The sequence below is a fragment of the Stegostoma tigrinum genome, chromosome 15 (genome assembly GCF_030684315.1).
Source record: "Stegostoma tigrinum isolate sSteTig4 chromosome 15, sSteTig4.hap1, whole genome shotgun sequence".
Taxonomy (NCBI): domain Eukaryota; kingdom Metazoa; phylum Chordata; class Chondrichthyes; order Orectolobiformes; family Stegostomatidae; genus Stegostoma; species Stegostoma tigrinum.
In genome coordinates, this window is record NC_081368.1 from 65250893 (window position 1) to 65269235 (window position 18343).

The 18343-nt window shown below is 43.4% G+C and overlaps 1 protein-coding gene across 1 annotated transcript in view; it reads left to right on the plus strand.

Moving 5' to 3' along the window:
* The window catches only part of LOC125458778 (sodium- and chloride-dependent neutral and basic amino acid transporter B(0+)-like), a 61458-nt gene that overhangs the window by 28920 nt on the left and 14195 nt on the right, over positions 1-18343 (plus strand). Inside the window, exons 7-11 of the mRNA XM_048544429.2 lie at positions 7123-7261; positions 7615-7747; positions 8424-8564; positions 12408-12636; positions 14494-14619. Coding sequence (XP_048400386.2) covers positions 7123-7261; positions 7615-7747; positions 8424-8564; positions 12408-12636; positions 14494-14619 — 768 coding nt within the window. The remainder of the gene's footprint in view (positions 1-7122; positions 7262-7614; positions 7748-8423; positions 8565-12407; positions 12637-14493; positions 14620-18343) is intronic.

Here is an 18343-nt window from a genome sequence, read left to right on the forward strand (position 1 = left end):
TGCTGCAACACTTGATTCCCTGACTGATCAAGTATCTACCTATCTCAGCTTTAAATAAAGACAAGGACTCCGCCCCACAGCTCTCTGTGGCAAGGAGTTCCATAGACTTACAATCCTTTGAGAAAAGAAATTCCTCCTCATCTGTCTTCAATTGGTGCCATTTTATTCTCAGACTGTCCTCTCTAGTCCTAGACACTCTCACAAGGGGAAACATCCTCTCAGCCTTCACCCTGTGAACCGCATAAGAACCCTATCTCCTTCGAAGAGCTCAACTATCATTCATCTAAATTCCAGTGATACAGTCCCTTTGTTTTGCCTTTGCTCAAAAGGCAATGCCCCATATCATGAATTGTCCTAGTGAACCTTCTTTCAAGTGCCTCCAATGAAATGATATCCTTCCTTAAATAATGGAACGAAAACTACTCACGGTACTCCGAAAGTGGCCTCACCAGCACCTTGTACAGTTGCATAAGACTTCACTACTCCTGTACTCCAGCCCCTTTGAAATAAGGGACAACATTCCATTCGCCTTCATGATTCAGGTACAGCTACACCCAGGTTCCTGTGTGTTTCAATTTTCTGCAGCATTTCTCCAGTTAAATAATATTCTGTTCTTTTGTTCTCCCTTCCAAAATGAACAACTTCACATTTTCTCACATTTTACTCCATTTGCCAACTTTTTGTCCACTTACTTAACCTATCAATGTCTCTGTAACTTTTGTATTCCTCTCAGAACCTGCCTTTCCAACTATTTTTCTGCCATCTGTAAATTTGGTTACAGTACATTCTCTTCCTTCCTCCAAATCACTGGTTACAGGTTGCCAATTTGAAAAAGAACTCTTTATCTCTACTTGCTATATCCTGCCCATTAATCATTTCGCTATCCATGCCAATATACTGCCTCCAACACTGTGGGCTCTTATCTTATGACAACCTTTCATGTGGTACATTATAGAACATCACCTGGAAGTTCAAATACATCACATCTAGTGGTCTCCCTCTCTCCACTCTGATTGAGACCTCCTTGAAAAATTCTAATAAATTCATCAGACACAATGTTCCTTTCCTGAAGCCACGATGACTCTGCTTGTTTAGATTTTGATTTTCCAGATGTTCTTATTATTTCCCTAAATAATTGATTTCAATAATTTTTGAACAACAGATGCTAGGCTAATCAGCCAATCATAATCCACTTTCTGCCTCCCTCATTTTTTGAATAGGGTTGTCACGTGACAATTGAAGTTGGTTGGCTCGCCGAGCTGGTTAGTTGTTCTGCAGACGTTTCATTGCCATGCTTGGTAACATCCTCAGTGCAGTCTCTGACGAAGCGTCAGTGTGTTTTCCCACCTGGTTTTTAAACTCAGGGGTCCATTGCAATGGGTTGCCTCACTTCTGGGTTTCCCCCATAGTGGAATGTATATGGGGTTGAGTTCAATGTGTTTATTAATAACCTGCTTCGTGGAGTGCCATGCTTCCAGGAATTCTCGTGCTTGTCTTTGCCTAACCTGTCCCAGGATCATGGTGTTGTCCCAGTCGAAGTCGTGGTTGTCCTTGCCCATGTGGATTGAGATGAGTGAGTATGGGTCGTGTCTTTTTGTAGCCAGTTGGAGTTCATGTACTCTTACTGTTAGTTTCCTTCCTGTTTGTCCAATGTAGTATTCCTCACAGTCTCTGCAGGGGATCTTGTAGATGACATTGGTCCTGTCCATGGCGGGGAGTGGGTCTTTAGTTCAGGTGAGCACTTGTCGTAGAGTTGATGTGGGTTTGTGTGCCACTCTGATGCCCAGCGGTCGTAGAAGTCTTGTGGTGAATTCTGACGTGTTCCTGATGTAGGGTAGTGTGATGAGTGTGTCAGGGCGTGTGCAATCTTTCTGATGCTGTTCCTGCAGGCATCTCCCGACTCAGTTCTTTGGATATCCATTATCCTTGAACACTTGGAAGAGATAGTCCTCCTCCTCTTGGCACAGTTCCACGTTGCTGCAGTGTGTTGTTGCCTGGAACAACAAACCAGCTCAGCGAGCCAACCAACCTCAACACCCACAAACCGAGCTACAGATCTACTCCAAAACCTTAGAGACCCATGGGCGCAACACGCTCAAACTGCAAGGAAATGGGAAAACTATGCCAAACGTGAGCGCGCAACCCACGAACAACTCTTCTTCCTACATGGATGCCTCTGGAACCAGGTACTACCACACAGTGTGAAGTACAAACCACCCATCACCAACCCACAAGCCCGGGAAACAGCAGAACAAAATGGCCGCAAGATGGTAAGGGTAATAGTAAACGATGCACACAACCGGCTCCACAAATACAACAGAGAAATTACATGCCAAAAGCGTTATTCCAGGAAGCTACCAATCAAGACTGGACAACCGACATGGAACGAGCCATTAATATCAGCTGACAGACCACAAGAGCCAAACAAAGGCAGACCTTGCAAGACAAGACCAGCTAACCACACTTACCCACAAAAATGACAACAACAGAACTGACACATGGATAAGGAACCTCTCCGATAGGAAACTGACAGACGCGGAAAAAGCCGTTCTCACCCGGGGACTGAACTACAACTATGGAGACGCCAACAAAACAGAATGGCTAGCTACACTGGAAACCACACTCAAGACCAACAATATCAACAAAGAAACACAACGGACTGTAAGACAGACAGTAGTCCTGACACTAACCGGAAGGAGTGAACTCCACTCCCTCAACACACGGGAAAGACAAGCCCTGGACAGATTAAAGAAGGACAAGAACATCACTATACTATCTGCAGACAAAGGGTGCATGACAGTGATAATGAATAAAAGGGACTACATCTCCGAAGCACAAGCACTGCTCGCTGACGAGAACACATACTGACCAGTACAAACTGACCCAACATCGCAACTAGGCAACAAACTCCTATACACGCTACAAAAGACTTAAACAAACAGGACAGATCAACAAAGCAGACTTCTTAAGAATAAAACCTGAAGGAGCCAACACACCCCGATTCTATGGCCTCCCTAAAGTGCACAAGCCGCAAGTCCCTCTCAGACCCATCATCTCCCTACCAGGCACTCCATCGCACAGATTAGCCAGAGAACTACAAAGAAGACTCAAGCACCTAATCAACAAATCTCACCCCACTCCATCCACTCAGCCCAAGAATTCCTGAACTCTATCAAACACATAAAGATAGAGGACGAAGAGACCATTATATTGTTTGATGTCACCTCCCTATTCACATCAATAGACACACCACTAGCAAGGGAAACAATGACAACACTACTTGAACAAGAACACAACCCCGGTGAAACCATCTCCAACGACAACATGCTTAAACTACTGGACCTATGCCTGACCACCCACTTCACCTTCAATGGCCAAACATACGAGTAAATCAACGGGACACCCATGGGATCGCCTATCTCCAGACTCATAGCAGAAGCAGTGACGCAATGACAGGAAAGGACTGTCCTTCCGCAAATCCAACCTAAACTATGGATACGCTACGTAGACAACACCTTTGTCATCATTAAACGGACCAAATTAGAAGAGACACACGAACTCATAAACAACACCCTCACCGGAATAAAATTCATCAGAGAGGAGAAGAAGAACAAACAACTCCTATTCCTGGATGTCACAGTAGAGCGCAAGACAAATGGAGAACTGCAAACAAAAGTACACCGTAAAACCCCACACACAGACCAGGTGTTGAACTTCGACAGTAACCATTCCCAACACACACAAACGAAACTGCATGCGAACACTATTTGAAAGGGAAACAACACACTGCAGCAACATGGAACTACGCCAAGAGGAGGAAGAGGAATATCTCTTCCAAGTGTTCAGGGATAATGGATATCCAAAGAACTGCGTCAGGAGATGCCTACGGGCATCAGAAAGATTCTACACGCCCTGACACACTCATCACGCTGCCCTACATCAGGAACTCGTCGGAATTCAGCACAAGACTTCTAAGACCGCTGGGCATCAGAGTGGCACACAGACCCACATCAACCCCACGACAAGAGCTCACTCAAAATAAAGGCCCACTGCCCGCCAAGGATAGGACCAATGTCATCTACAAGATCCCCTGCAGAGACTGCGAGAAACACTACATTGGACAAACAGGAAGGAAACTAACAACACAAGTATATGAACTCCAACTGGCTACAGAAAGACACGACCCATACTCACTCATCACAATCCACATGGGCAAGGAGAATCACCACTTCAACTGGGACAAAACCGAGATCCTGGGACAGGCTTGGCAGAGACAAGCACGAGAATTCCTGGAAGCATGGCACTCCATGAAGCAGGTTATTAATAAACACATTGAACTCAACCCCATATACGTTCCACTACGCGGGAAACCCAGAAGTGAAGCAATCCATCGCAACGGACCCCAGAGTTTAAAAACCAGGTGGGAAAACACACCAACGCTTTATCAGAGGCTGCACTGAAGATGTTACCAAGCACGGTAACGAAACATCTGCGGAACGACAAACCAGCTCGGCGAGCCAACCAACCTCAATACCCACAATCCAAGCTACAAATCTACTCCAAAACCTTAGTGTCACATGAATAGTTTTCCAATCCTTTCCGACACCTCTGACCACCCCCGCTACACACACACACACACACACACACACACACTCACAGACATGTGCACACACACATACGTAAATCTATGGGGTGAATTTGTGATTGCAGATACATTCTGTTTTGTTCAAAAGCACACAATTTGTAGACTGTCAGTCAATGCAGCATTTTATAAATTCCTACTTTAGAAATAAATCCTGTCTGAATCCAAACCAAAACAAAACCAGATTCTCACACCTAACATGCATTGTCTGACCAAAATGTCACCTCGTTTTTACACTGATAAAACCTTTAGTTCTCACAGGGCAGTGACTTGAGTGAAATTCGGGTATTTACATGTACATATTAATCAATTAAAACCTTCTAACTGATTGAAGACTTAACAGCATCTTGCGTTTGTTTAATATATCCTCAGCAATGGTGTTGACCCTATGATCTTATAAATTCTGTGTCTGATACCACCTCTCTCACTATCACCTGAAGAAGGAGTGAGGTTCCAAATGCTTGTGTTTTCAAATAAACCTATTGGACTATAAGTTGGTATGATGTGATTTCTGACCTTGTCCACCCCAGTCCAACACCTGCACCTCCACATCATTAATATTTTCCAACCTCTTCCATTGGGCAGAAGATACTAAATCTAATACACACGTACCAACAGATTCAAGAACAGCTACTTCCCCACTGTTATTAAACTTCTGAATGGACCTCTCAAATTTGAAATTTAATGTTGACCTCACTCTGTGTGCCCCTTTTCTGCAGCTGTAACATTGTATTCCTCACTGTGTTCTATTACCCTTATGCACTTTGTATGGTATGATCTGCCTGTACTACATGCAAAAACAAAAGTTTTCACTGTACCCAAGTACATGTGACAATAATAATTCAAATCAAATCAAATCCTGTCAATTTTCCAGAATTCAAAGATTTTTGGAAAATTACAACTAATGCATCCACTGTCTCTGTAGCTACCTCTTTTGGGATCCTAGGATTATTTCTGAATGGACACAAGGGCAGGCACCCAGATGATCGACTGGACAAGGTAGTATCTCAGGGTTGCTCACTCACTGTCTTGGTACATGTTCACTTAGCACCTACCCACATGGTCACAACATCCTTGGCTTGCAATTCTTATCCCTGCAGTCACACCAGAAAGTCTGCCTTGCTAGTTAACTGCCCTCCGTCAAGAAACACATATCTTGCACTGCAGCAATGTGCTACATCAATCTCAAACCTACTCCAAGTGCCGTGGTCAGTCTGTCGGGTCCCTATAGAGGAGCCAGGGGAAAGGGTGTCAGTTTCTCTATTGGACAAAAGGACATCTCACAGTTTCCTGTAAGACATAAGAGAGGGGTGTCACTGCCCATGTTAGGAGTTTTGGGCAATCAGTGACACTGACAGTGGGGCTAATGTGAGAGTTGCCGTAGAATGAAGAGTGGTACTTACTCAGTTTTTGGGACATGGATATCTCAGCAAGCCCACAGCAGCAGTGTCGGTTTCTTCTGCAAGGGCCAGGAATCTCCCCTCCTGTGGGGTAAGGAGCCTCATGTTCAGTGGGTGTCTCGCGTCCTGGCTCTTCCCATGTTGATATGGGCTGTTTTCTCCTGCAGTGGGAGAAAGAGGGATTAGGCGGTACAGGTGAGCAAACGGCAGTCACAGATGAATGAGTGGCTGGTGCAGTGGGCATGGAGGGTTAGTGGTATGGGGGGAGAGGGAACAAGCAAGTGAGGGAAGATATTGTAATGGTGAGTGTAGTGGTGCATGCAGCTTGGCAAAGAATGGTGCAGTAGCAGAGAGAATGAATGTGATGTAGCAAAGAGAGAGAAGTGTGACACTCATCCTGGTGCAACGGAGAAAGTAACTGACCCTCTTATCACACACACACACACACACACCTATATTACATACAAACATACACATGTCAGTATGACACACAATTGTATTACACACAAACACACAGACGCAGTACGACACATAAATACACATGAACACACATACACCTGTATTACACTCACCACACATGGACACCTGTCTTGTTTAAAGTCCTATCTGGAGAAATAGAAAGAAGAAAAAGCAGAGTTCACAATGAAGTGACATCCAGCGTTACACACAGAGTGAGCAGCAGGACTGGACTGTGCTGCGGGTTGAATACGCCTCTGTATTCTGACTCATCTGTAACCTCAAACAGATCAGGCTGAATCCGACAGGGTGAAACAATGGCCCCGGTTTTATCATTACAAATGTTGATACTGGAATTTAAAACAAAATTGTTGGTATGACGAAGGTGCTGCCAGATGCTTAACAAAGTTCCTTTGGCTGACTAATATCTGGTCTATAATAAATTCCAATCATTTCACAAAGGCAGTTATCTCTTAATCACCACCTAAAGAGGCATATTAACCTCACCTGCTAAGATTAGTAGTAAATGTCTGCCCTCCTAATAGTTCTCACATGCCAAGAACATGACTTAAAAACAAATCTTCAATAAATTATACTTCATAAAACATGTTCCACATTTTCCAGATCCACTCTGTAATCTCACTCTGGATGATGGATATTTTAAAATCGTTAGTACAACATGGCTACAGGCAAAAAACAAAATTTGTCCAAATGGATCAGAAATCTCCGTTCCTTTTGAGACTCCAAGTGTGCAATACTGGAAGTAAGTGCATTGCTACAGATCGTTACACCTGTAACCTGCACAGCTGTGCCAGTAACTCCTCTCGGGACAGTTGATCGGTGATTGTCCTATTTAATGAGAGAGAAGCTGTTTGATTTTGATTGAGGTATTTTTCATGTCATACTGCTTATACAAAATAACATCACAAGGGAGGCCTTTTCATTAGTTAATAATACACAACAATGATACGCAATAATGTACAACAATATGAATTAGCTGCATTTATTGGGTGACCAATTGACTAACATATTTAGTTTAACAGTGCAATTTCATTAATCTAATATTTTTCATCTGTAATGAGCATTTCATATCTTTTCTGTTGTCATTTTCTTCAGTAAAGTGGTTTTACAGCGTTCCAGTTCAATTGAAGAGACTGGAAACATAGTCTGGTATTTAGCTCTCTGTCTGCTTCTGACCTGGCTGATAGTTGTAGGAGCCTTATCAAAAGGAATCAAATCTTCAGGAAAGGTAAATGATTGGTGATGAATAGAGTTATAACTAGTGACAAAGCATAGATTTCTAAAACCATGGAACTAGAATTTATAAATCATTTGTGAAGTGGCTGGTTTATCACCCAGGTGATGTTAACAGTGTCCTTTTGGGGAGTGGGAGATCCATAATTCATCAACACTTCAGGCCTGAAGGAGATCTGAAGATCTTTCTCCTGAGGGAAAGAACAGCAGCAATTCCACACCCCCACCCCCAACCTCCGCAAAGTCTCCCTTAATCTAAGGGTTGCAGTCACTGATACAGGGTCTCCGGAGGAATTTTTAATTGTTCTGGAAGGCTGGACAGGACAGGGGGAAGGGATTGAGCAGATTAGGGTCAGGGTTTTATTTGAGTGAAATGAGATTTTTCTGGACAATGAGAATGGTAAAGAAACCTGAGAAATCAATGTGTGAAATGAAATATATTCACCATACTCCTCTGTCTAAATATGTTACTTTCCTCAAAATGCAATGTTGTGCTATTTAAGTTCAATTACACAGTTCAATTTTACATTATATATCTTTATGCATATCCTCACGACATTAAAACTCCTTCAATTCTTCATTGACCACAATTATATTAGTTCATCATTAAATTTGACTGAATACTGTATCAGCAATGCAGGAAAATCTAATAAGTTATCCTCCATGTACAGGTGGTTTATTTCACTGTGACGTTCCCTTACCTGTTTCTGACCATACTCCTGATCCAAGGACTTACTCTGGAAGGAGCCTATAAAGGAATTGACTTCTACATCGGAAGCCAATCAGACTTTTCCAAACTGGCTGACGCAGGGGTAAGTACATCAGAACAATCCACAAAATTTCAACTGTGATTTTCAGTCAAGTTGGTTCACGTGCTGAGGAAAGGTCACTCAACCACAGACATTAACTCTGACTTCTCTCCACAGATGCTGCCAGACCTGCTGAGCTTTTCCAGCAACGTCTTTTTTTTTGTGTTTTTGGTTTCCTGCCTCTGCAGTTCTTTCGGTTTTTGCACACCAAAGGTAATCACTTTAAAGAGCTAAATGCTGTCTTTATGTTCCTGCTCAAATGTGGAGAAAACAAAGAATGTTTTGTGAAACTGCAGGGGGATGTCAGTCACGGGTCAGGAACCATTCCTCAGTGACAAGGATTTGGCTGTGACTGTGACTATGATATGGACATCAGTATTTGGGTGCGAAGACAATCTTCGCCAACTAATGGAAGAATTTCTCCTCACAGTATTCTGCACTGTTCCTTCACTTGAGCCACATGGTCATGTTTTAGACAATGAGGGACCACAGGGAATTTCTGTTTCCCACTGAAGTGAGCAAGGGGCCAGTCTCATGGAAGAAAAGCTGGAAGTGGTGGAGAGAATGAACCGGACAAAGCCGGTTTCAGTGCCTCACGGGTTTCAATGAACTCAGAGGAGTAAAGTTGCACGTTATTTGAAGGCAGTACATCCTGCAACTTTGGTTTCTTCAACATTCTTGTGCTCTCCTCCCTGAAACTGGATCTTTTTGTTAGAAAGCGGTCTTCCCTCCGTGGAAGACTACATAGGTAACAGAAAAGACCTGCCGTGGACCTCTGACTCTTTTAGTGCATTATTTGTCATATCGAGGAAGCTAATCCTCTACTCTATAGAATCCGTGCGGTGTGGAAGCAGGCCATCGAGTCCACACTGACCCTCTGAAGAGAATCCCACCCAGGCCCACACCTCTACCCGGAGCCCTGTATTTCCCATGACCAATCCACTTAACCTGCATACCTTTGGACAGTGGGAGCACCCTCAGGAAACCCACTCAGACACAAAAAGAATATGCAAACCCCACACAGACATTCACCTGAGGGCGGAATCGAACCTGGGTCCTTGACAGTCTGAGCCACCAAGCTGCCATCTTGTATACCTTGTGCCAGGCGTAGAACCTCCCTGTGATGTGGCTGTGAAGAAGGTTGCTGTGTTTCTCCTTGTGCTGTTGGAAATGGTGTCTCACCTGTGCCCCATCAGAGCTCCCAACTGGAGCTGTACAAGCTCCTATCCTACAGTGCTGCTTGACAGCAGTTCGGATCAAAGTGGAAAAGTCAGGAAAATTTCCAAAAAATGTTTGATTGCACTGTGAAGGAAATAGTGCAGAGTGCAGGAGTTTCATTTTGGCAGAGAAACAGCTCAGCAGTTCCAGTGTTTGAAGTACTCTTAGCTTGGAAGTTTCACTAAATGATAAACTTTCACTGTAGTCTCACTTTATTGACCCTGGCACATGTGTACACTGGCTATTAAAGCCAGAGATCCAGGTTTAAGGATGGATTAATTGGCTATTTACTAGTTCAAATGCTGGAGATACTCAGAAGGTCTGTCATCTTTTGTGGAGAGACCTCCTAGTTATGTCGCTGATATTTATCTTGACCACGACAACTGGATCATTCCCTTTCCACTCCAAGTTCCTCTCCAGCCCAGAAGAAATGGCTTCTCCAAAGTTCCATTCTGAATCTCCATACCTGCCTCACTCTCAATCTCACCCCTGGTCCTGGCCCTGAACACAGACCAAATTAACCTAACGGGTATGAAAGCCTCCAGGGACCAGCGTCCACCATTTCTTCCCCCTCCCTGATATGCTGCAGTGCCCGCGCTTCTGATTCCAGCTCTTCAACCCTGAGCCAAAATTCCTTGAGCAGTCAACACTTGCTGCGAATATAGTCACTGTGCATAGCACCAGACTCTACCAGATCTCACCCACTCAAGATGCGCATCACCTACACCCACACTAATTAATTTGGATTTTAAATATTTTCAAGGTGGATTTCTTAATTTCTTCACACTTCAGCTGTAAGAATATCTCCTGATTTGGATGACTTGGCCAATTAAAACAGACACAGAAGAATTACTTATCAACCATCTCCCTGTTTTCCTGTGAGATCACATGTAAAAAACGGGGTGACCTGTTGTCGGATTTAATCTTGCACCACGATTGCACATCTCACACAGCTTGGCTCTCCTGTTTCTGAATCTGCTGTCCCCATCCCCTCACACTGAATGAAAAGCTGCTTACCCTGTTCCCTCTCTCTCACTGTGTATGTAGCCACTGTCCTCGCTGTTTCTCGTGTTGTTTTAGAAGTTGCTTTCTTAGATACTGGCGGTTGTCTCGAGGTCCTCACTTCTTTCATTCTTTTGAGACGAAGTTAACATCATGACAAATGAAATTGCACTAGGCTTCTAACTTTTGACATTTTGATATCAAAATGTTGGGAAGGATATGGAATGGTTAGATTGGGGGGAGATAGGAAGAGAAAGTATAGGTAAAACCATGTGAGATGGAAAAGAATCAGATTCAATGAAATTGAAAAGGATGGGGTGGAATATCAGAAAATTGCAGCAGTTTAATTGTTTGGGCTGACTTTATGTTAATATCTTAAGTTCAATTCATTGTCAGTCTAATGTGTTGGGTGATTTGATTTTTATCATAGCATCATTCAATGGACAATCAGAATTCTGGCAACATTTTCATGAATGGGTCACAAGAAAAGAATCAAATTTTTCACTCTAAAACATGGTTAATACATCAAACATCAAGTAATTTGTCAGGAATTTGGCAGAAAGTAGCTGACACAGAGACAAAGTGATGTTCCTGTTTGAGTAAGATGTTGTCGACCAGAGGAAACTTCATCTATTCAACTCAGCATTGAGTTGCGGCATAAAGCCAGCCCTGGTTCTTTGTGGTTAATGTAGGCCTGGTTTCTTGTGGTCTCAGAAAGTGGCAGAAAGTGCAAATAATTGGACAGGTTGGCAAAATCCTCTTCTCACCACATCAGAAACTCAGTTCAGTGCAGGAAGGCCCACATTCAATCTTTTCAAAGTGCCACCAATTAAGTGAGCAATTAATGACCACTTCAGAGCCTCATCACCACCCCTGGCTCACAAGAGAAGCACAAACCTTCATAACTAGTAAGGTGGCTTAGCCTTTTTGTGGGATTTGGAGGATGGAGGAGCCTCAAACTAAGTCAATTTGAGGATGTTCAGAATTCCCGACAGGATTCAGCCAAGTGTGACTGCAGAAAGCCACTCTCCCTGTCCTTTCCTCCAACCTGTCCCCTCCGATTCTCCTCTTCCTGTCACACTTCAGAGTCTTAAAGCGGCATGGTGGCTCAGTGGTTAGCACTGCTGCCTCATAGGGCCAGGGACCTAGGTTCAATTCCAGCCTCAGGTGACTGTCTGTGTGGTTTGCACGTTCTCCCAGAGTCGGCGTGGGTTTCCTCCTACAGTCTAAAGATGTGCTGGCAGTGGGAAATGCAGGGTCCAGGGATACGATAGTGAGGTGGGTGTGGGTGGGATGCTCTTTGAAAGATCACTGTGGACTCGACTGGCTAACTTGCACATTGTAAGGATTCTATGACCTGTGCGCAATCTCTCCTGACCTTCAGAGGGTGCACATCAATCCTGCCATAGCAAGCAGGGCACCAAACAGTGTGCTAAGTGACCAGCCTGAATGCCAGAGAGGCACATGGTCCATGGACTCTCAAAAGTGGTGGCGGAGCTGCCATAATTATAATGCCCACCTCCACACTGTGACCCTGAGATCGAAAATCCAGGCCATGGCTTTGTCTGTTAAATGAGTTCAAGTGATGTTTCCTGACACTAATTATTTCTCCTCTCTTTGTACCAGGTCTGGAAAGATGCTGCAGTGCAAATTTTCTATTCTTGTTCAGTGGGTTCTGGCTTCTTAATAACACTGTCTTCGTACAACAAATTCCACAACGACTGTTACCGAGATACCATCATTGTCTGCATCATTAATTGTGCTACAAGTTTGCTTGCTGGGTTTGTCATCTTCTCCACTCTTGGGCACATAGCTCATGTCCAAAACAAGACTTTAGCAGAGATAGCGCAGTCAGGTAAAGCAGAATCAAACGTAACAGCATCTGTGAAAACATTTCAAAACAAATGATAAAAATGGATGCATTTCACAGTCTAAACATCTCCATCCTGTTAGAAAAGTGTGGGTCCGATAATTTTAGCTGAACAATGAACTAGAACATTATCTTTTATAGAGCAGTGGAGAGGATCCTGAGCTTGGTGGGGAGTCTTGTGAAAATATGATGGATTAAAAGGAAACTAGGTCAATTAGTTCGCATACCTTCAGAGCTAACGAGATGTGATTTAGAATCCTAAATGATTTGAGGGAGGACATGACAGAGGCCCCATGTAAAGAAGTTCCCATTGCAACCAAAAGTGGTCAGCAACAGTGATCACTGTATAATACATGGCCAAGTAGTTTCATAACAACAAGCTGAAATATATATTGAAAAGGATGGAATGAGTCTTTCACATTTGTTCCACAATTTACATGGATCCAATCTGGCTAAGGATGATCAGTACCAGGATAGTAGTGTTCAACAGCCCCTTGAGCATTCAAACATTTAGGGAAATGTATTCCTCTCTTGTCCTGTGGTGTGTTGTCCTACACACGGTTGTGTTAGTATTCCACCGAGCTGACGACAGGCTGAACATCACGCGCAGCTCATTTAATGTTGTTATCCTCTCCTCCTATTAGTTGGTTCTTTTGATGTTTTCAAAATGCTAGCCACAAAATGGCCTCGCATGTCAGGCTGTGGAATTTCCTGGAACCAGATTCAGGGCTTAGCTGCAAGAAGTTCTGAGGGTAATGCCCTGAATCCCACTATCTTCAGCAACTTCATCAATCAGCTTCCCTCTATGTGCGGGCCAGAGGTGGGGATGATCACTGGTAGCCATACAGTCTGCAGCACTGTTTACAACTCGTCAGATGCTGAAGCACTCTTGTGGCCATATACAGTGAGACCTGGACATATGCAAACCTGAGCTGCTGTGGGCAAAGTCGCTTCTCCACCTCTCATGGGTCCAACAGTAACGGTGACCAACATGAGAGAATTTAAACCTCGCCTCTTGACATTCAATGGCATCATTACTGACACTGTTATGATCAAACCCAAGGCCAGGTTTCCCATTTTGTGGTGACCCCAGACAGGACACCCCAAACTTTTCAGGTCCTGAGTATGGAGGGATAAATTGCTCCCCTCTTTTATTCACTAACACCTTGGTTGGTCAAAACCAGGCTAATTTAGAAAGGATCCCTTCTCTTGTGCCTGATTGATCTCTCTAAATTGGATTTGTCTTCCTGAAGCACAGCAACCCCTCCTCCAATGTCACGCATGTCAATGGTACTTTAAATGATTGGCATGAACAGTCCTCATTTGTTAAAACGTTTAAAACAAATACTGTGCTGAAATTTGTGATGAATTTTCGTTAGGACCTCTCAATCCCAAGAACCTCGTGATTTCCCATCATGCTGTGAGAATGGGGAACTGTGCTGCTTGCTGTTGCTTTGCAGCTCTACGCAATACTCACTCATGTCCCAGTAAGCTGTCCTGGAATATTTTCTGGCGTCAGGTTGCTCTAAGTTAATTTCCCATGTGCAAAATAGGTCAATTAGCCATGGGAAATGCAAGGTTATTGGGACAGGATGGAGAAGTTGGGTCTGGGTGGGATGCTCCTTGGAGGATTAGTGTGTACTCAATGGGTGGAATAGCCTGCTTCCACACTGTAGGGATTCTATGACGTAAGACTGCCCCACGATGGTTAATGGGTTAATGTTAAACTTGTCACCCTCCTAAGACTGGGTCTCAGGCACCTTATTATTGTAATAATAGGGTATCTTCATTCTCTCCTTTCAGCAACACTAATTTTACTATTTCAATTGTGCCATTATTTAGATTACGGTTTGGTTTTCACTGTCTATCCAGAGGCTGTTTCACAGTTGCCATGGGCACCTTTATGGTCCATTTTATTTTTCATCACACTGCTCCTGATGGGAATCGACAGTCTGTTTGCATTTGTAGGTAAGCATGACATGCCTTAACCAGTTCATTTGTAAAGGAAAATGATATTACTATATCAAGCGCAATTGGCATAATGGTAGTGTCATTGCACGAGACCAGGCTAATGCTCTGGAAACACTGTTCAAATTCCATTACATGTTGTTGGTAAAGTTTAAGTTCAAATTCTGGCAGCAAATCTATAATCGAGAGCAAGTGTCCGTAATGTTGTTCATGCAGCTATCATTGACATATCGTTATGTTCACTCATGCCCTTTAGCAAAGCAAGTCTGCCTTCCCTACCTGGGCTGCTCTACTCTTAACTCCAGATCCACGTTAATGTGGTTGGCTCCGGAAGATCTACTGATAGATCTGGTGAGCCTCCAAACGACAAATAGGGATGGACAGTAAATGACAGCCTTGACCATCACACTTACCACATGATTTTTTTTCAAAATTAAGATCTTGGAAGATTTTGCAGTAATTAACATTATAGATGATAAATTACTCTTCATGATAGGGTAATGAAAGCTGACCATGTTCATGTATTCATTCTCTGCACATACCTTAATGGAGACTTAGGCTGTGTTTAATTGAGCTAAAAGCTATATTCATTTGTGATTCTAAGGAAATCATAGAGCCATGTAGTTATACAGCATGGAAACAGACTGTTCAGTCCAACTCATCCAGGCCACCAGATATGCTAAATTAATCTAGTCCCACTTCCAGCATTTAAACCCTTCCTATTCATATACTGATTCAGCTGCCTTTTAAATGTTGTAATTGTACCAGCCTCCACCACTTACTCTGGCAGCTCCTTCCTTCATACACCACCTTCTGCGTGAAAAAGTTGCCCCTTAGGTCCGTTTTAAATCTTTCCCGTCTCATCTTAAACCAATGCCCTCTAGTTTTGGACTCCCTCAACCTGGAGAAAAGATCTTGGCTATTCACTCTGTCCATGCCCCTCATAATTTTAATAAACCTCTATAAGGTCACTCCTCACCCTCTGACACTCTAGGGAAAATAGCAGCAGTCTAATTAGCCTCTCCCTGTAGCTCAAACCCTCCAAACCTGGCAAGATCCTCATAAATCTTTTATGAACACTTTCAAATTTCACAACATCCTTTCTACAGCAAGGAGACATGAATTGCATACAGTATTCTAAAAGTGGCCTAAGCAAAGCCCTGGACAGCCACAACATGACCTCCCAACTCTTATACTCAATGCACTAACCAATAAAGGCAAGCATACCAAATGCCTCATTCACTATCCTGTCTACGTGGGACTCCACTTTCAAGGAACTCTGAACCAGCACTCCAAAGTTGTTTAGTTCAGAAACACTCCCCAGGCCCTTACCCCAGGCTATTCCACCCATTGAGTGTATAGGTCCTGCCCTGATTTGCCTTTCCAAAATGCAGTACCTTATCTAAATTAAACTCCATCAGCCACTCCTCAGCCCATTGGCCCATCCGATTAAGGTCCTGTAGTACTCTGAGGTAAATTTCTTTAATGTCCGCTACACCTCCAATTGTGGTGTATTTTCTGCAAACTTTTGACCATTCCTCCTATGATCACATTCAAATCATTTTATAAATATGAAAGGCAGCAGACCGAGCTCCATTCCTTGTGGCACAGTCCACCCTAACATTTCAAACATTGTGGGGAGGCAATGGCCCGGTCGTATGTTTGCTAAACTATTAAGCCAGATCTCTGCCAACTGTTTGGAAAACCAAGTCTGAATCCCCCCCCCCCAACCCCTCCAAGGCAGGTTGTGGAATCTGAATTTAACAAAAAAAATCTGGAATTAAGAATCTACTGGCGTCCATGAATCCATTGTCGATAGTTGAAAAAACCCATCAGGTTCATGATGTCCTTCAGAAAATAAAAACCTCACCTGTTCTGGCCTACATGTGGCTCCAGATCCACAGCAAAGTGGTTGACTCTCAACTGCCCTCTGAAATGACCTAGCAAGCCATTCAGATGTACTAATGAAACTGGACAGACCACCCAGCGTCGATCTAGGCAACAGAAAAGACAACAGCAGAAACATCCCTGTTGACCCTGTAAAGTCCTCCTTACTAACATTTTGGGGCTAGTGACAAAATTAGGAGAGCTATCTCACAGACCAGTCTATCAACAGCCTGATTTGGTCACACTTACAGGAGACAGATTCTATCCCAGATACCATCATCACCATCCCTGCATATGTCCTGTCCAACCAGCAGGACCTTCCCTGCAGAGGTGATGGTCCAGTGGTATACAATCGCTGGGAATTGCCGTGGGAGTCTTCAACATTGACTCCAGACCGCAAGAAGTCTCGTGGCTTTGGGTTAAACATAGGCAAGGAAACCTCCTGTAGATTACAACTTATCATCCTGCTTCATGGAGAAGCTGGAATGATTCCATGGAAGTTGCAAGGAACTGGAAGATAGTACCCCTGGCAATATTGGGCAGAGTAGACTGTGGCCTCATTACTCACACAGTTATCCTGCAGCACAAAAGACTGGGGGCTCCAGGAAACCTAGAATTGCGTCCACTTCACCATTTCTAAATGATTCTGAAATCCTTAAGAGTTCAGTTGCCTTTGATAAGGCCCATAATTTGCAAATAGCTGCTTCAAACATTTGGAAAAAAGCTGTAATTCAGGCCTGACAGAAAACTTGTCAAACTAAATTAAACAGCAAATATCTGCTATAGAGAACAGTGGAAACCAAGGCCAAAGAGATCACAAAGGTTCATGGGGAACCAGTAATGACCAATCTGAGGATTCTGTATTGAAGAAGTTTTGATCAGACTTTCTGGCACCTTGACATCCAGCCAGTGCCTGAGGACATTTATATCTTCCTGGTACAGCAACAGTGAAGGGTGTTGGCATGGCCTCAATGGATATTTTGAACCCCATTTATGACACCAATGGCCAAGGCCACAGAACAGTCCACAAGTTCAAGATCAAGTGGGATAAACACACATACCTGGCAGTCACTCCTTCAGTGAAGACTCGCAGCAAGATTCATGATGGAAGACCATGCAACAACCCAAGAAGATCCAGGAGAAGATCCGCCCTGAACTGTGAGATCTGCCTGATAGAAGAGGAAGGAGATTCCAATGGTTCAGGTGAAACACATGGATCATTGTGGGTGATATCCTTTCTTAAATAGATAGAGCTAGATACAGGATAAATATTGTGGGAATTTGGGAAATGGTCACATACTGTTTTTAATAAGGAATATTTTGTTAATAAAGTTGAGCTGAATCACAGACCCGAATTCTGTGTCCCTTAGTCCAGCTCACCAACAACAGCACTGGTCAAAGTGTTCAATGCACAGGCAACACACCTGATCCACACAGTTGACAAATTTTTGTAAAACCAAGTGGATTAGATTAAAGGTAGTCAGTGCTGATAATGACATTTCCCCTGAAGGGCAATAAAATTAGTTAGTCAGACATCCAGGAAGTGTAAAATGGTCCTCATTTCCTATTTGATTTACACCATTATGAGAATCTTCACAAGTTGTAGATGAAATATCTTGTTATGGTTATCAGCAGGAAACAATAATCTCTCGACATGGAATACACAAACAGCACCTGTTTCAAGGAACTAAGTTAAACTGACTGACTTGAAAGAATAGACTGTTAGCCAAGAAATGTGTTTAAAGCATGAAAGCCTCCTCCAAAAGCTCCAGTGAAGGACACAATTGCATTTAGGCAACTGATATGCTGAAATCACCTTTCAAGATAGGGTGGCTCA